The sequence below is a fragment of the Podarcis liolepis genome, assembly GCF_965112155.1.
Source record: "Podarcis liolepis genome assembly, chromosome: 3".
NCBI lineage: Eukaryota > Metazoa > Chordata > Lepidosauria > Squamata > Lacertidae > Podarcis > Podarcis liolepis.
Window position 1 is genome coordinate 76,169,824 of NC_139557.1, and position 20,273 is coordinate 76,190,096.

The 20,273-nt window shown below is 42.8% G+C and overlaps 1 protein-coding gene across 1 annotated transcript in view; it reads right to left on the minus strand.

The window, feature by feature from the left end:
* The window catches only part of GALNT2 (polypeptide N-acetylgalactosaminyltransferase 2), a 69,448-nt gene that overhangs the window by 36,226 nt on the left and 12,949 nt on the right, over window positions 1-20,273 (minus strand). The window contains exon 2 of the mRNA XM_083496894.1: window positions 3,358-3,451. Within this exon, the coding sequence (XP_083353020.1) occupies window positions 3,358-3,451 (94 nt within the window). The remainder of the gene's footprint in view (window positions 1-3,357; window positions 3,452-20,273) is intronic.

Genomic DNA, 20,273 nt, shown 5'->3' on the forward strand with positions numbered 1-20,273 from the left:
GCACTATTATTGTTTTAGTGTACAGTGGTACCCCGCAAGACGAACGCCTCGCGAGACGAAAAACTCGCAAAACGAAAGGTTTTTTCGTTTTCGAGTTGCCTCGCAAGACGAATTTCCCTCGAAGCTTGCCCGGGGGACAGCGGGTCTTCTCTTTTGAAGCAAGGGGCGGCGGGGAGATAGCGATCTCCCCGCAGCCCCTTGCAGCAAAAGACGTCGGGGGAAGCGGGGAAGCGAAGCGCTTCGCTTCCCGCTTCCCCCGCACCTCTTCTAAAGCAAGGGGCTGGGGGGAGATAGCGATCTCCCCCCAGCCCCTTGCAGCAAAAGATGTCGGGGGAAGCGGGAAGCGAAGCGCTTCGCTTCCCGCTTCCCGCTTCCCCCGCACCTCTTCTAAAGCAAGGGGCTGGGGGGAGATAGCGATCTCCCCCCAGCCCCTTGCAGCAAAAGATGTCGGGGGAAGCGGGAAGCGAAGCGCTTCGCTTCCCGCTTCCCCCGCACCTCTTCTAAAGCAAGGGGCTGGGGGGAGATAGCGATCTCCCCCCAGCCCCTTGCAGCAAAAGATGTCGGGGGAAGCGGGAAGCGAAGCGCTTCGCTTCCCGCTTCCCCCGCACCTCTTCTAAAGCAAGGGGCTGGGGGGAGATAGCGATCTCCCCCCAGCCCCTTGCAGCAAAAGATGTCGGGGGAAGCGGGAAGCGAAGCGCTTCGCTTCCCGCTTCCCCCGCACCTCTTCTAAAGCAAGGGGCTGGGGGGAGATAGCGATCTCCCCCCAGCCCCTTGCAGCAAAAGATGTCGGGGGAAGCGGGAAGCGAAGCGCTTCGCTTCCCGCTTCCCCCGCACCTCTTCTAAAGCAAGGGGCTGGGGGGAGATAGCGATCTCCCCCCAGCCCCTTGCAGCAAAAGATGTCGGGGGAAGCGGGAAGCGAAGCGCTTCGCTTCCCGCTTCCCCCGCACCTCTTCTAAAGCAAGGGGCTGGGGGGAGATAGCGATCTCCCCCCAGCCCCTTGCAGCAAAAGATGTCGGGGGAAGCGGGAAGCGAAGCGCTTCGCTTCCCGCTTCCCCCGCACCTCTTCTAAAGCAAGGGGCTGGGGGGAGATAGCGATCTCCCCCCAGCCCCTTGCAGCAAAAGATGTCGGGGGAAGCGGGAAGCGAAGCGCTTCGCTTCCCCGCTTCCCCCAACATCTTTTGCTGCAAGCGGCTGAAGGGAGATCGCTTCTCCCGGTGCTCCGAAGCCGGGCGGGGGGCAGGGGACACCTCCCGCCGCAGCGGGGACACCTTTTGAAGGCAGGCGGGGGGGGGGAGCAAAGACTTTGGCCCCCCGCCCGCCTTCAGAAGAGGTCCAGGACCTCTTCTGAAGGCTGGCGGGGGGCAAAAGTCTTTGTCCCCCCTGCCTGCCTTCCCAGGGGCTTTTAAATCGCCCCGGACAGCGGAGAAGTCCTCCGCTGTCCGGGGCGATTTTAAAATGCCGCCCGCCAGCATTTTAAGATCGCCCCGCACAGCGGAGAAGTCCTCCGCTGTTCCGGGGTTTTTTAAAATGCTGGGGGTGGGAAGAAAAGCCCTTGTCCCCCCCCCCCAGCCTTCAGACGAGGTCCGGGGACAGACTGTCCCCGGACCTGGTCTGAAGTCGGTTTCCCTAGGAACGCATTAATTGATTTTCAATGCATTCCTATGGGAAACCGTGCATCGCAAGACGAAAAAACCGCAAGACGAAGAGAATTGCGGAACGAATTAATTTCGTCTTGCGAGGCACCACTGTATACACATTTCACTTTCTGTGCTTTAGTACCCCCAAAGCTGTGCACTGACACAGTTTCTCACAGCTATTCCAGAACAGCCCAGAAGCAAAATATATGACTAGTGACACATTTCATTTTTCGGAGATTGCTCTTGGCAATGATGAGTATCATAGCCTAGTCAACCACAATGTCCAGAAGCTTCCTAGCATTTGCTTATGCTGAAGATTCAGTTACGAGTTGCTTATTCTCTAAAACATGGTATAAAACCACTGTCATCTTGATGCTTTAAGTGTCATCCTTTAGCAAACACTGCCACTTGGGGCCTCTCCCCACAATTGCAATGACTGGGGACTTTACATATTAATGATACTGAGATTTTCAGGGGCAAAGCTTTCATTGGAGGAAAAAACCAGTTATAACAATTATCACATACAGCCGTACCTTGGGTTAGTTGCCTATAAAGACAGCATGTTTGGGAAGGTGACAAGGAAGCACAGGGCATTAGCAACTCTTTATCAGGGCAGGGCCTACGGAGTTGTACAATATCCAGAGGATATTGCACACCATGCAGCAGGGCATCATTGGTGGGCCAACTAGAAGGGGAATAATTTTCCTTTGGGGATGCCACTTCTCTTGAGTTTTAATTTGCTGATCTGCTCCTTTGTTTTTAAAAACCTATGCTCTCTATTATTATTATTATTATTATTATTATTATTATATTTATAAAATTTGTATACCACCCTATACCTATAGGTCTCAGGGAAGTTCACTGTGGAATGGTATAGGATACTTATTATCTGCCTTTTGGGATAATACAGAGGGAGAATGGAAGCTTTTCCGCACTCCAGATTGAGAACCGACTGTTGCGGATCTGGCCGCCCTGGCTGGGAAACAGGTGAGGATTGGGATGTTGTATGCCTTGTATGATTTTCTCTCTCTCCAGGATCTAGTTATAATAAGAAGCTGGTTACCTAAACTTCTCAATCTGGTTTCTACTCGAGGGCGAAATCATCCTGGGGATACCTGCTCCCTGTGATGAGAAGTGGGACAGAAGTGCATGCACCCTGGGTGAAAGATGGGGGAGACTTGTTTCATGACGTTGGGGGGGGGGTTGATGAAGGGTTGCTTGGTTCATACTTTTGCAATTTATACTGTTCTGATTAATTTACAGTATCTTTCTTGTTTTGATTCATTTATTGTTGTAGAGCTGGGATAGCTCTGTAGAGCATGAGACTCTTAATCTTACTCTGTCTTTACAGTATATCTTTTCTGTGTATTTATATATTGAGAAGTGATGTCTTTATTTGTTAATGTTTTATTGTTGCTGTGCTTAGTTGCTGCAAAAGCAGCAAACATTAAATCAAAATGTAAAAAACAAAATAATATCCTATACATGCCTGCTGTAGAGTTCACGATGCTGACTCCCAAGTAAATGGATATAGGATTGCAGTCTTACAGGTTCTAACATTTTATTGTTCAGTTGTATTTATGATGACTTATGAAAACCTTAAAACACACCTGTCCCCTTCATGCATATACCAAGCATATTTCCTACTCCTGCTATTAGAAGATAATTTTCATAACTGGTCCATACTTTACTCTAAAATGAAGAAATACTGTTCAAATACCTGGAGGTAGGGTCTCGATGTTTTGCAATTTTTCGTTCCCATTATTACTGCGTTGTTCTTTGTTGTTTAATGCATTAACGTTATTTGGGTCATCCTGAGAAGACAAAAAACAGATTTGTCATTAAATTCACACTTGACAAAGTTTGTCAAGGAGAGAAATAACTACTTTACTTCCTGGAATCAATAAAATTTTAATTCAAAGTAAAGTGACAGCCTCAATTAGCAAGAGGGATTATTGAGCAATGGAGCATATATTCAGTCATTTCAGACATCCACTATATGTGGAACAAGCGAATAGTACAAGATCTATTGCCAAGGCTACCGCAAAAAATCCTGATGACAACAACAAAAACCATTTACTAGAAAACTATGTACCTTTACAGCTAACACGCTGTGGCTGGCCAAAAATTATTAAATATCCAATATTCAGGAATGTGCATGACATGCAATGTGTTAAAATATATGCCGGGTAATCAGACCACTTTATCAGAACCAAACACCACAACTGGGAACGGTCACATATCTACAGCAAGTTATTTTTCCCACCTGTCTAGATTTTACTAAGCTCTGTTGTGATATTCTACTCCACGTGGGAGTTATTCGACCATGCATTAACTTTCCAAACATCTGTTTCTAATTCTGTATACTATGAAAACGAGAAAGTACCCTGTGAGTCACTCCTCCCTCCAAGCAATGATGAAATAAATGAAATAAACGGCTTCAAATTCTGAGAAATTTTAAGATGCGGGGCTTGTAACATGAGCTTGTTTTCTGTGTCATAGTTGTTTGAATTGCCATAGAGGGGATTAGACAATAAGCCTTAGACTAGTTTACAATTTTATAATGTTAACAGCTGAATTCATTTCTGCGTTCTCACAGAACCAAGCACGAGGTCCTCACCAACAGAAATTACATGGCAGTCACAGTAATCTATAAATTTCCCCCTTCTAATCACAGGTATATACAGGTGGGGGGAGCAGCCAGGTGCACTTGTCCTAGGCCTTGGAGGGCTAAGCCGGCTGGCCGGGGGGCACCAGAGACTGGCTAGGAGGTGGGCTAGCTTGCTTCTGCATATATTATACTGAATATGAATAGAGCTCAAATCAGTGGATTCATTGCTATCTTTAGTTTTAAAAATTGGGCATCCATCCCCTCATCCCCCTATGTGCACTGCTCTACAATAAAGACAATATATGATGCTAACTTTTGTAAGTCTTGTGTTTTGAAAACCAGTTCTACCCCAGTGTATTTTCAATGAGTTAACAGCAACTGGAAGAACTACCAACAGAAACCAGAAATGAGTAAATATGCCTATTTTATGAACTTGCTGGTCCTTATTCTACATCTTGCATGTGAACTTTTCTTCAGAGTCATGCTTTCGTGTTTTGGCCTATTGATTTCCCAATAATCGAGTTTAACTCTGGTGGCCATTAAGACATTAAAGTTTGTGAAATATGAGCCTCTATGTAAACAAAAGCAAAAGAGAGAGAGAGAGAGAGAGGAAGAAACAGGAATATACATATCGTCATTCTGATGGCTCTGTATTGGGGTGTTAGTTTATATCATTTTAGGAATTACCGTATTTTTCACCCTATAGGGCACACCGGCCCATAGGGCACACCTAGTTTTGGAGGGGGGGATAAAGAAAAAAATATATTCCCCCCCCCCCAGGTGCAGGGCTGGGGCGGGGGAAGCCCGAGCTTCCCCCAACCCCAGCCCTCAGAACAGGCTGCTATCCGCAAGCCTTGGGAGCCCGGCGGGAACTCCTGCCAGGCTCCCAAGGCTTGTGGAGAGCTGCCCAAAGCCCAGGGTGTGCTCCGCTGCGCTCCCCGGGTTTCGGGCTGCAGGCCGCTATCTGCAAGCCTAGGGAGCCCAGTGGGAACTCCCGCTGGGCTCCCAGGGCTTGCGGATAGCTTCCTGAAGCCTGGAGAGCAAGAGGGGTCGATGCGCACCGACCCCTCTCGCTCTCCAGCCTTCAGCAAAAGCCTGCATTCGCCCCATAGGACACCCACACATTTCCCCTTCATTTTTGGAGGGGGAAAAGTGTGTCCTATAGGGCGAAAAATACGGTACTGCATTTGGTACACACCTTTAAATTGTTGCATAAAAAGGCAACCTGTTTGAAACAGAAGGACCACAAGTTTACTCTTCCCAAATTAAAAATGATTGTAGTTTCTTTTAAAGGTTAGATTGTATTACATTTGCAACACAGCAAGCTGTCAGTCCAAGTCAGACTGTAAATTCAGCATTCTACGCTGAATGACAGCAATTCTCCAGGGTTTCAGACAGGAATCTTTCCAAGCACAACCTGGCGATGGCAGAAACTGAACCAGCAATATTCTGTGTGCAAATCATGTGTTTCACCACTGAGCTACAGCCCTTCTTCAATTGGGGGCGGAGTTAGTGAGAGAAACAGAACCATGTTTTCACTATAATCCTAGCCCTGAACATCTGCATTCCTGGAAGTAGGGAGAAAATGAGGGGACAGAATATTGGTTGAGGAGATGGCAGATAACTGCATAACAAAACAGGCTCCGTTTATGGTGCTATAATCCATAATTAAACGTAATTCTTACTGAACTCAATGGGACTTGGCAATACAATTGTGACAGGTTAATGCCAACATAGCTTATTTGCTAAATTTAGTTAATTTACACTCCACTTTTAGGCAGAAACAACCTCCCACAAGGCAACTTACAGCACTATAAATTTCAAGGAATATTGCTTAGATGGAGTTAATACAGCCCCTGCTTTGATTGCTCGTGCTGTATTTCCCCCTATTGTGTTTCCCATGAAACATCTGAATGGAGAAAAAAGCCAAGCAGAGGACTACACAATCACCTCTACTAGCTGGATATATCCTCACAGAAGTTACAGAGCCAGCGACACTAAGGGGAAAAATCTGAATTTCCAATGGTAATAAAGAAAAGGGCACCCCCACCCCCACGGGGGCTTTGCCCTTTGAGATATATGACAGTTACTGCCCAAAAATCACGCACAACTGAAATTTTAAAGCAGACGATGGCAGCCGCCATTTCTCATGAACAGGCTTTAGTAAACTAAGCACAGAAGCCAATTTCTACAGACTCACGCCTGAAGCAAATATATAAAGGAAGTTATAAGTATTTAGATTAACTGACAAAGACAGCATGACGCACAAGCTTCACAGATGAGAATAATCCCTGTCCTGCAATGTTTTATAGCAATACATTTACGTCAGCCCATGTAAAAAATGGCAGATAAAGCTAGGCAAACACTATTAGACGACTATTCAAATGTTCAGCATTGGGGGACTCAGCTAACGATGCAGGAAGGTTTCTTCCGCTATGCATCGACTAAGCACTTTTTGTTTCAAGACACAATACAGTTTGGTATGTTGTCTGTTGTAACACAGTAGATTTAAAAGCAGCAAATCTATCATTTCCGTGGTACCTTAGCTTTTAATTCCTATTTCTTATATTCACTACAGTACAAAAAGATGAAGGTAACACGACCTGTAGCATTCTACATAGACAACTAAGGTACAAAATTTATTTGACCGTGTTTCTAAAATATGTCTAGATATCCTGACCAGATTGGGCTGAAGCAGACTTCAGGCCAGACTGACTTGTTCTGAATTGATTTGTGCAGATCTGTAACTCAAAACAGTCTCTTCAGAAAGCCTGCAGTGTGTTTCTGAAATGTTGCAATTAATAATTACAACACCATATAAGGAGAATGCCAGGGTAAGTAGAGGGCAGGAAGGAGTCGGGAAGGCTAGAATGATTTCACCCCAGCCAGCACTCTCCAATCACAGTGCTTGGGAGCTTCTGTTGATGTTGGGGCTAGTTAGGTAATTCCTGCCCATGGTCCACAAGTGGGCAACCTGTAGCATAGGGGTGCATTTATGCAGCCCCTCGTACTTCCTGAAATTGCCTATCAGAGTTCCTTCCATTTGTTTTCTCCTTGTTTTCATGGATTTTAAAAGTCTAAGTGCTTGCTCACCTGGGCTCCTAAAATATGGTGTTATTTTAATCTAAACTTAGGATAGTCAAACCTAGGAAGAGGAAACAGCTTTTTATCATGTATTTTATTATATAAAAATTCAGAGTAGTAATTGAATGCCGTGGGGTGAGGGGACAAAAATCAAAACAGAAAAAGTATCCTTTGGGACAGTAAATCTTCCCAGCTTGTAAGAGCACTAATCTTATAAAACTAACTCATCAAAATAAAGGCTAAAGATGTTTCAGATATATTCCAAACAGCCAACACATTGTAAGAATCTCAAGCAGGGATATAATTTGGAAAACATGGGAACATTTAAAAACCCTGTCAATGACTGCAAAATACATCTTCACTTAATTATGGTCATTGTTGACCCACCATTATGTTTAGGTAGTTTAATGCAGCGAAGTTTTCAACTGAAGGTTAAAAAATTCACACTCTAATTGTTTGTATCTAAAATGAGAGGCAGTCCATATCTGTGCAATTATACACAGACAGCTGGATGAATGCTAGGTTTGCTGAGATGAATTTCTCCAGACTGTGTGGAATGTCAATTATACCTTAAGACTGGCTTCTATAAAATAATATATTCCAAGCCATTGCCATTATTCTGAATAATGCCTAGTACTTTGGTTTTACAAAAAGATTCCCAAAGGATTATTAAAATGGACACTGCATAAATTTGGAGGCATTGGACAGAATGTCATTTGCACAGGGAAAATAGTTTGTGTGTGGATGGTTTAATAAAATCCAAGAACACAATTTAAGATCTAGTGAATGGATTTATACAATTTAGAATGCTGAATACAAAACACATTTCAGTCACTAGCATGTTCTCCATCCCAAGATGTAGTAAAAGGCAGGGAAAGGTAAGGTTGGGTTGCAGCTTTTAGGAGGAGTGTCCCTCTGTGTACTTTAGGAAACTCCAAAATTAACTCTGCCCAGAAAGCACATATCTAAGAGATATCTAAGTTAATTTAAGAAAGAAAACACATACCAAAAACTATGAACTAATCCAAGTAAGTTAATCAAAGAACCAGGTGTGAAATACAAAGAGCTTTTCTATTCTAGTAAAGTTCTATAAGATACGAGAGATACAATGCTCAAAAATGAAGAACAGAATTGCCTTTGCTACAAAAATAGTGGGTCAATTTCATAGTTCCTATGAATGGGGCTCCATTTACAATTTACAATTGCCCCAGCTTCATTGTCCCCATCCCCCCAAATCTGCTCTGACGGGTTGGAGCAGGGGTTGGCAGCGTGTGGACCATGGGCCAGATGCGGCCCACGAAGACCGTTTTACCAGCCCACGAGCCACCCCCGAACCAAGCCGCTTGCTTGGCGAGTTCACCACGCACTGTGCTAAACCAGCGCAGCGCAGCACAGGGACTCGCCAAGCAGCGCCGGATATTGCATCTGTGCACACGCAGATATTGGAAACTGTGTCTGCGCATGTCCAGACGCCAAAAATCGCTTCTGCACAGGCGTGATTTCCAGCATCTGGGCATGTGGAGAAGCGATTTACGGTGCCGTTGACATGCGCAGACGCGATTTCTGGCATTGTGCCGCGCCAGTCTGGCCCACGGACAATCTCCGTGGGAGTGATCCAGCCCATGGCCGGTAAACCTTGGCGACCCCTGGGTTGGAGGTTCCATACTGGGAGGTGGCACAGAAGGGAAGGATAAATAGTGACAATCACTACTCCTCTCCCTCTGAGATTAGCAGCCCCCATGAATCACTAGCACTTTTGCAAATAGAAGTGCAACTCTGGATCTAAAACACTGTTTATACCAGATTAACAGGCCATTTCTGGAAAATTCAAAATGCATTGTGTAACAGTGTGACAGACATGAGAACAGCCTGGGATGTGTTGGAAGAGAAGATGCTTGCAATTTCTTAAGAGAAGCAATTTAACAGCCAAGTTTTCTACATATCCTGAAATAGCCATCTGTGTGTTTTTATGTCCACTTTCCATTTGTAAATATATGCAATTTCTTTGCATTTCAGTGGTGCAATATTTAACACATTTGCTTCAAGAACGAAGTCATACTAATAGAGTTTTAACTATGGTAGGTTTAGAAGGCTGCAATGTGTATTTGTGTACCACGTTCCCCTTACAAGACCCTCAGACATTTAAATCAGATACAGATAACAATTTGCAGTTTAGCAAGCTAGGTGGGCCACTGAATAAAAGAAGGGTTTGCAGTACAACCTGTCAATGTAAGCAAAACTTGACACCGTGCTGTGTTTCACTGAAAAGCAAGATACAGGTAAGACAGAGTGTCTACATCTTGCTTTCTCAACCTGGTGCCCTCCTGAAGTTTTGGTCTGCAACCTCATCAGCCCCAGCCAGCAGAGGGGGAAATGAAATAGATTATCCTGAAAGGCAACACGGTTGGATGGAGCCTAACAGGAGCACTCCATGCTCATGCTACATTTTATTGCAGATTCCGCTTGTAACATTTGTAAAAGCAAAAATCAGGTCAAACTTCAAGACTGGCTAGGGGAGTTTATTACATCATATTGCTGATATTTCAAGCTTGCTAGTACTGAACCCAAGTTGCAACCATTATTGCCAACCTGTGCAGCACTAATATGAGCAAAGCACTTCACAATCGATATTAACTGGGGAAAGTAACTACTAGCATTTTCTGAATGTCAATACAGAAGTACCAGAAGAGAACAGTATCACGACTGCAATCCAAAGCCATGCATAATGTGCATGCATAATGCTATGTGTGCATACTGGTGCCTTTCCACCTTCCCATCCAGTCCTCCACATGCCCCGAAATGCAACTTCTGGGAGTTGGGAAACTCTCTTAAGCTACATGTAACGGGAGAGGGATCATTTGATTCCATTTGTGTGTAGAGAAGCACTTTCGACTGGCACACAGAGCCCTTTGGGTCCTGGAAAATACTTTTCTATTATGTCATGAAAATATTATTATAGGATTATAAGAAGCCAAGAACAGAATTGTCCTCATAGAAAGGGTGCTCTGAGCACATACTAATAGAGGCTGGGGCGGGGGTCATTTTCCCTGTAGGCCCTGGAGAGCTGCAAATTCTCCAGAAATTGGCAAAACACCTCCTCTCCTTCCATAAATGAGACCCTCTGTCAAATAACAAAAAAGCTCTTCTGTTCACATTCGGTGTCTGAAAGGGCACCTATAGGATTTCAACTGCATGCCAGTCTCTGATTCTATTGCCTCTGGAGTGCAGGCATGACCAAAGTGATCCCCAAAGAGAAAGCGAGACACAATACACATAAAAAGCTGCTGCCATGTTTGCTTCAGCAATAGCAGTGAATACCTTTCAGCTACTTTTCACTAGTTAAACTCTCTCTCATTTGAGAGTTGACTCAGTCCTGGCTCAAGCAGTTTCCATCTGCTAAATGTGCTTTGATTCTTAATTAACACCAATATATTCAGAACCAAACACTGCTAAGAAAGCTGAAAATAACAGTCTTTGTACATAAATAAGCAAAATAAAATTCTGAGAACTGAAGCCAGGCAATAGCAATCAAGCAGGAGCCTGTCTTGTGTGGTCTTGGCCATCTGAAGAGTCTTTCTGAAACCACAGATTAACAAGAAAGGGCAAGGATCTCTCATCCATGGAGGTAGGAACCTTGCAGGTAGCCAGCAGCTCACTAAACAAGAACTTGCTTTCTCCTTACAGTGCTCTGGCTAAGGAGGCTAATGTTACTTGAACTACAAACAGCCTTCAACTCTATCTAGATCTCTTAACATCTAATAAATTAAATACTTAAATATATTATACCATGCATATACTGTGATATCTGAAGAAGTGTGCATGCATGCAAAAGCTCATACCAATAACAAACTTAGTTGGTCTCTAAGGTGCTACTCAAAGGAATTTTTTTATTTTGTTTTGACTACGGCAGACCAACACGGCTACCTACCTGTAACTAGATTATTGGATGTTACCTGCTTCTATAAATTATAAATTTTAATAAATTAAAATGAGTAACTATTATTTGTTTTGAATTAATTAAACATTTACCCATGCAAACATTTGCGTCTTAGAATAGACTCTCACTCCTACTTTCCCCATGGGAAAGCGACACACACCAAGGGAGTCTAGCAATCTACCTTGAAAGCCTTGCTGCACAAGGCAAAAACCTGATCCTATGCATGTTGACTGAAAAGTAAGTCCCACCAAGTTCAAATAAGCCCAAGAATACCGGTTCTATGTATCCAAACAAACTTTTGTTTGCAACACAAATACTTCCGTGAAATCTTACTGTAACATGGTGGTTTGATGACACAACCATGCCAAATCTTTATTTGCAGATCAATAAAATCTTAGGACTAGTTTTGCAAAAAAGTAAGTTCAGATAGGTAAGAGATAGGCATTACAGTAGTTTGCAAAGCCCTAGTATTTTGGAATGAATTATTATATGCAGGGTTATAGAAGGATTATTTATAAAAATCCTTCACATTTTCTCTTATAGGAAAAAAATCATTTCCCCCCAATATGAAAATAAGTAATTATAGAGATGAAACTCAGCTACCATCAGCCCACGGAGCTGACAAGGATATTGCAATCTCACCCATGTGACATTTGTTTAGCATTGCTCAGATTTCAGTAGTCATTTGAAGCAGTCATACCTGTAATATATGGAACTATGACAGCAGCATGAGCTGAATTCTTGAGCTTCTGAGTATGTATTCCTAGATCAATACACCAAGATGAACCCAAGGATGCATATATGGTATTTAGAAGAATTGACAACATAATGACCAATAATGTGAAAAGAATAACTGTGTTAAAGATAAAAGACATGACTGCATTGATGTTATTAGAGAACATAGTAAGCCAGCCTAGACCTCGGACGAGTGTTAATTTTTTCAAGGTATGCTGAAGGTGACACATTTGTCAAGAGAAATATTTCTTACAACTAGGTGCTTCACAGGCAGAGGAAACCTTAGTTAAAAACTGCCAGAATGACAGTAACAGAACCAACTCAAGTCTACAACTGACTGAGCAACTTTAAAGGTCATGTAGCAAAAAGCAAGCTGAAGCAAGTTACAAACTGAAGTCCTAAAGTTAACCGAGAGATGTGCTAACAGTATAATATTTGTTTCTGGAAGACTTCAGTGTATCATTCTTAAAGCAAATCACACAGAAGGAACTTTGTTTCCAGCGAACAGACACCAAAGCACAGGTTATTTCATGATACACACGCTATCGAGAACATTATATAATGATGAATATCTATTGGGCAACACTAACATCTGCAGCAAAACACTGCATCCTTTCTTGAACAGGCACAAGACCAAGCGCAAATCCCCATCACCAGATAAATCCAAGGGCAGATCAATTAACCCCTGTTAAGTTTTGAACAAGTCAGACAAGACCAATGTAGGAGCATAACAAAAGATTTATTTCCGACTACATGGATTTTTAACTTTCAACAGTTCCTTCCTCTGAAAAGGGAAACTTTTGACTTATCAAAGCATAACTTATAGGTAGACTCAACTTTCTTCCCTTTTAGGTTTAAATTGGTAGGGAAGGCCATTCTTTTCTACTGAGCATTAAGAGGAACAGTTGTTTCACTCCCTACTGCTTATTTTTTAAGCCTGCAGTTTGTTAGTTCTGCTTGCTGCTGTGTCTTTATGCTGTGTTTTTGCTATGGTTTTGGTGGGTAGAAATTCTTCATCTTTATCTGTGAGGTACCCTTGTATATAATTTTTGGGTTAGAAAGGCAAGATATGTTATTAAATAAATATAATAAAATAGCACCTTGAACATGCAACAGTAGAGTTGTCAAATACAAGAGACGGTACATTTTAGGAAGTTTTTATCATAAAAAATAATTGCCTCAGAACAGCACGAAGCACTGTGTTATGACTACACGTGTGCCTGCTTTAAAAATAGATTCTAATTGAGTTCCTCGGTGGTTGATTTTATTATGCTAAACAACTAAATTGCTGAAAAATCAGTAACTAAACAGCTGCTTTTTCACAGGATTTAGAAACATCTGTTTGCTTTGATATAAACCAAGGCAGGTCCAGGAGTCTGCTGACATATACAACCCACTAAGAGAACAATGAAGTTCTTCAGAGATGGCATATAAAAACCTTAATTTGAAAACCATACTAAAGTATTAACAAGCACCGAACATTCAAGTCAAGGTAACAAAAAGTTCACTAATGAGTTGCGCCACAGACTGACTAGACTATAATACTTTACAGTACAACCCTATGTGCACTTACCTGAGATTAAGTCCCACTGAACTCAATTGGACCATCTTCGGAGTGAACCATCACAGAATTGATGGCTCACAGATATCCTTTGTTTCTTTTCTTTTTTTAATTTTAATTAATTTTATTACTATTTTCCACAACACAACAACAACATGAAAGGTATCAAAAGATAACAATACACAACACACAAAAATCAACATTTGAAAACTGAAAAAGACAAAAACAAACAAATCCATATCTTACAAGTTAATATTATAAACACTAAAACAACAAGACATTGACTTCCACCAATCCCAAAGCACCTCCTTTATCTCTCATTTTGTCTTCCTGTTTTCTTTATCCTCTCTATCCTAACATCTAGATATAAATCCTTCTTTCATGTCCTTTCACTTCACAAGGTTATTCCAGACTCAGCCAGATTTCTACCCTCGAACCTTGGCTTTTGAGGTATTCATTTAAGCACTCCCATTCTTTTTTTACTTCACCTTTTGGTTTTTGTCTTATAATATCTGTCAATTTGGCTAGATATCCTTTGTTTCTTTTACTTCTATTCCCCTCAGCTATCCCTGCTCCTCCCAACACACACAAATGGCAAAATCCAACTGTTGGGGCAGGAGTAGTTTCTCCAGTCCTTTCCACTATTGCAACCCTCAAAATTCATTTTGTTTATAAGGTGTTCTGCCTTCCTCTGTGGTGTGCAACTTGACTCACTCGCATCAGTCAGCTGCAAATTCATTCTATGGTGGTACCTCGGGTTACATACGCTTCAGGTTACAGACTCCGCTAACCCAGAAATAGTACCTCAGGGTAAGAACTTTGCTTCAGGATGAGAACCGAAATCGCACGCAGCAGCGGGAGGCCCCATTAGCTAAAGTGGTGCTTCAGGTTAAGAACAGTTTCAGGTTAAGAACGGACCTCTAGAACGAATTAAGTACTTAACCAGAGGTACCACTGTATATGCATCATGCAGAATGGATCTATTTTCTTTGTGACATTCGGTTGCTTAGGTTTATGTAATCTGATCTTCGAGGGTCAATGTCTGCTACATCAAAATAATGTCTAAAGGGAGAGGGACTGACTAGATCAGGATGGCCCAGCCTTTCACACCAAGTGGGTTGCAAGAGTACTTCAACATGGAACCTGGGCTGTACATTGCCTTACTGTGCAGGGTCGGGGAGTGAATCAAAAATCTGACACGCCTGCCAGCCCTCACAATGACTTTCCAAAGCCAGCTAAGCAAGGTGCCCACTGTTATGCTCTTCAGCAATACCCTGTTTCTTAATGCCATCGTTATGTGAAGTAACCATTGAAGAAGCACTTCAAAACACAAATAGTTTTGAGATTCTGAAGGTTTAATGGTTATTCCTTTTTGTTTCAGCCACAGACTGATCTGGCTATAGTCCAGAATCAGAAGCAGATTGCTGACAAGGCAGTTCCGTTGAGAACAATTTTTAATAGCAAAGGTATGGGTTATGCATACTCAATGAAGGCACCTGAACTCACTCACATTCTCAACCTTGTGTAGTTCATTAGCCCTTTTACTTAAAAACATACAACAAAGAGGTTTCCTAAGCCTAGCAGCGGGTAGGTGGGTGAGTTCCTCAAGCAAAGCCTCTCTAAAAGAGTTTGAAGGCTGGCGAGCCTTGAAGAAAGGAAAGTGAAGAGCGATGAATCCCTCCTGGGATAAGAGAACACTTTTTTGTCAACCTGGGAAAGCAAGTTGCCTCGTTCCAACAACCTCCACTGAAGCATGTACAAACAATGTAAACAAGAGCAAACATGTTCAATTAGGGGGAGGAACATGGAATATATTATGTCTCTTGTATATAAACTGATGCACAAAGATTTAGGTACCCTGCTTCTCCAAGATGAAAAACCCTATTATGATCAGTATTAATTCTGTGCCTCATCCCACCGGGGGCTATAATCAACCAAGTCATACTGGACAAATTCAGTGGGTGATATCCAAATAAACAGATCCACTAGCCCAAATATTTCCACTTGCATAACAGAACTTTTCCCTCTCTTCTCCCCACGTGCCCCATCTACATCTGTTCTGGGGGTTCCTGCAACCCTATGGAATAGATTTGGGAAGGCCACAGAGGTGCACAGGAAGAGGACAGGGAGAAGTTCTCCCTCTAAAAGGACTTAAGGTAGCCATGTCTATTTATTTCAATGCAGTAGCTGGCTGCAACACCCAGAAATAATCTCATTGTACTCCCCCTGCCCCGCTGAGGTTTTGAAACAGATTCTGTAGGAATGAGGAGATAATTTTTTATTCAAAGGGTGGAAACTTATTCTCTGCAAAACAAGATTATTTCCAGGTTTAACTTTCATCCCCCCCCCCCAAAAAAAAACGTGGTAGTCGCTTTAATGGCACTACACTAAGTAAAACACACACATCCTATATTCCACATTGCTTCCACAGCAAAAAGTTAACAGCTGGAAGGGAATAGGAACCTTCTGTTGCAAATTAATTCCTTCAGCATGCAACTGTGATCCCACCCCCTACCCCCAAGTTGCTCCTTGTTTGCTTTTACTTTACCTTTTCTCTCAAGAGTCCATAAATATTTGTGTCGAAGTTATTAAGCCATTAAATAAACAATCCAGTCATCATAAAATAAGTTTGACAGCATGGGTGGCATTTGGAAGAGATGTGCTAGATTGAGCTTCAGAGTATTTCATTTCTTCAGCATATGAACAGGTGCTACCCCGAGAACCATTCAAACAGCTGTTAGACAGGCTTTTTTATTATTCAAGACAAAAAGAAACATGCAGTTCTCCAACCATATTCTTAACTACTGGTTTAATTATATCTTTCAATAATAAATTTGAAAAGAGAAAGATGGCAAGTTTTTGATCACATTTGGATGATTGTATCTTGACTTAATAACCCGAGATACAAATGAGACTTGCACCTACACATGCAGCCAGTGACTTCCCTTCTCCCTTCACAGTATGAATTCAATGCGGAAGTCACCGGTTAACCACAGTTTTCTATTCCATCCAAACTGAAGAACTGTTTAACTAGCTGCTGGGAAAACAAGGCTCATTCATTCCATGGCTAATTAAGCTGAGATACAATTGCCCAAACAAGTTATCTGAGTATTCTTTCAAAACAGAAATATCCTAAACAATGAAGACTTGAAAGAGTAAAATCCTAAGAATTGTTTTTGAGAAATGTTAAATTTTTTACCTGCCTTAAGTCAATGTTGTCAAACCTTTTAAAAATGCCACACAAAATCCAAAGGCTGGAAGAGACTTTGAATTACCTGTAGCACCTGACACCTGCTCTCTGCTTAGCTGTTTGGCAGGTAGGACCAGAAGCAACTGATATCCTTACTGCTTTTCTCGCCTGAGAATACTCCTTTATGGTAGTTCTGCTGCTTTCTGAAGAATACATTCCAGAAGTGGCAGCGTACAACTATAGTTCCCCATAGGAGTTACTCTGGGCTTCAGTTGTGTGTCCCATGCTTTTATCATCAAAATAAAACCACCAGGAAAGGTCATCAAGGGGTAATATATCATCACTATATATTAATAATACCCAGCTGTCTTGCTTTTCCATTAAAAACTACATTTTTTGACTCCACGGAAGTTAGCAGCTATGGTAAGGAGCTTTGCAGTGGGGGGAAATGACATGAAAAGAAAGGTTACATGCTACTCTCCCCCTGTGGACCTGATCCAGACTGTGGTAATAGACAGCTCCTTTTTGATCAAATCACACTTTTCAATCAAGGAACTCCCATGCCGCATTCAGGTTGACTTTCAAACCAAAAAGGTATCACACATGAAGTCCTCCAACCTAAGGTTATGAACTTGCAACTCTGAAATGATAATTCTCAGCAAAGAATTAATTCGTACAAATGGTGTTATTCTGTATTAGGCTATAAGGTTTAACAGGAGGAGCATTCCATTTACTAGAAACAAATCACAGTATGAAAGAACTGAACCAGAGTGGTTGAAATGTTGAACTTGGATGAGGGAAGCCAAGGTTCAGGCCACCACTTAGCCATGAAGCTCGCTGCATGGCCTTGGGCAAGTCAGAACGAGGTTACTGTGTGACCCTGGGCAAGTCACCATTCTTTAGCACAGGGTGGCTAATCTCCCCAGGCAATTTCTTCTGTCTCTCCGCAAGAACACACCAATTTTGGCGGCAACAGCAAAAAGAAAAAGTCACCCAGCTTTAAATACAAGCCCGCTCTTAACTATTTATTTAGGTTGTAATTTATAACTAATTAATATTGTATTTTTATACTACTGATATTCACACTCTGACTTTATGGTGAAGGCTGGATAACGAATCCAACCATCATCATCCTACCTAGACTCCTTGGAGGAAAGACAGGATATAAATGTGGCAAACAAAATAACGAAGACAGTTTCTACTTCTACCTAAGTGGCAAACATTAAAATGGAAGGTTCTTATCTTAAAAGCCATTTCTTCCTAGGAATTGTAACACTGCTACTGGTATTATTATGCAACCATGAAGGTCATCAAACAATAATAGACATGGTTGCATAACTACTGTTCCTTAACTTGACCATCCACTTCAGGGCAGCGAAGTGGAGGTTGGAAAGATATGAGGCCAACTCTCCATTGCAAAAACAACAACAACAGGAAGTCCTTTGCATCCCACAACTGCTAGAAGCAAACACTGCACTTGCACACTTCCCCTTGATTCTATGGAGGAATCATCCCAACGGTAGAGAGCAGCACATGCACTAGTCTACTAGGGCAAAGGCTGTACCCAATTCTCTAGCCACCTTCCATCTCCTGCGATCACTCTCAGGCTACCTAGGCACTGAAGTGATCAGCTGGGGGAGGGATTCAGCTTCATCTCAGACTCTTCCCACCCCCTGCCCAATTCTGCCTCCCCCAACTTCTGTAATCTCCTTTGACTGAAATGACTGTGTAAAGGAGGCTTGGGCCTGGAACATGCCTTCCCCATTCAACTTGACAGCCCTTGCAATTCTTTCCCCCCCCCCAAGGAAAAAATATTTACGGATTCCTACATTAGTTTTAGACCAGCCATGTACAACACGTGAATCACAAGCTTGCGGTCGACCGCCAGGTTGTTTGGGTTGTTTCTGTTCGATCGTGGGGCCTTTCTCTGCAACCTCAGATGCAGCAGCAGCCGCTGCCGCTATCAGTCTCCACAGCAATACAACCCTGAGCAGCTTGAGGGCAAGGGGAGATGGAGGGAGGCATGGGGGTTCCCAATGGCGAAGGGGGTGGCTGAGCTGGGGAGAGGTCTGCAGGATGCTGCTGGAAGAGGGGAGGTGGGCTTAGCTTGGCTTTCCCGATGGGGATCAGGAACAGCTGCGCGGCCCCCTTTGAGGGGGGGAGGCAGGCACTATTGGGATCCACATCAGCTGTGAGGCTCCCTTTGGGGGGGGGGAGAGAGAGATAGACTCAGAAGGGAAAGAGTTAACAGAGAGAGAGGGAGGGAGGGAGGCAGGGAAGCTGGCTCCTCAGATCTGTGCAAACTAATATACAAATATAGTTTGACTTTTCTCACTTGTTTAGTTACTTCTCCATCCAGTAACTATTTGGATCTGTGATAATGATATCCAAACATAACTACTGTATCTGTGAAATAAAGATCCATTTATCTATCTATCTATCTATCTATCTATCTATCTATCTATCTTAAATGACTTTGGAGGGTGGTAGTTCACTGCCAGTTTTTGATACTTGTTGGCAGATCGCAGGCAACTCGAGGTTGGACGTGCCTGGTTTTAGACTATGTACCAAACTGGATAAAGGCCCTGATGAAACTACTGCTGAGATTTTCAAAAGCAGCTGCAGAGTTCTCTACTAAAATACAAAATCTTCTTGCCAGCCTTGAAGCAATAGGGTTTCTCTAAAAGAAACTGGGGTTGCTTCCCTCCGTAAACCTGTCAATGGATTACTGTTGAGCATTAAAGGACCTGTACATGTTTGCTCGTTCTACTAAATAGGAGAAGAGGATTGAGAAGAGGCAGACTACACATAATTTAATGCTACAGCCTTTGCTCTATCATTCAACCTCCAAACGACTAGAGAACGGCTAGGATTTGATGAAACCCCAGGTGATAATGCAGCTCATTAAAATGAAAGCCTACCATTAATCTTCTCAAGTCCTTTTCATCCCAACTTATCAAAATTGTTCCCAGCGCACAAGGCTACCTCTTTCTTCTTCTTGGATGCCCCATAGAGCACTTGGCCTTTTGCCTTGCTTTTCTTCAAGGCTTTTGACAGTCAAAGGAAAGTAACACAAATAATGAAATAGGGAATACAAAAAAAAATTAAAAAAGGAAATGACAGGGCACCTCACTAAGTATTACAAAGAAGTTCGTTATTTAGACTTGCTCTCTACTTTTCTTACTCTTCACTGAATGTTCTGCACAGGCATCGCTCAGTCTCATGCAAGGCCCAGTACTGTGGCTGTCAATTTGTCTCAAGACCCCAGTGACTAAGCAAGCTGAGCCAAGAGATCTGGGCTCCCGGGGCAACTACAACACCCTACTTAACAGCACAAGAACCATGGGTTGCAACAGGGACTGGCTGGCAATTTCCTCTGGTGAAAGATCTGCCATCAGGGCTAAGCTCGGCCTGCACTTTCCCAACTTCACACACCCACAAGAAGTGCCATGCCCAGCTGATGTGAGATAGGGCTGGCACTCTCATCAGGGCAAACTGCCTGCCAGCCCTGTCCCACC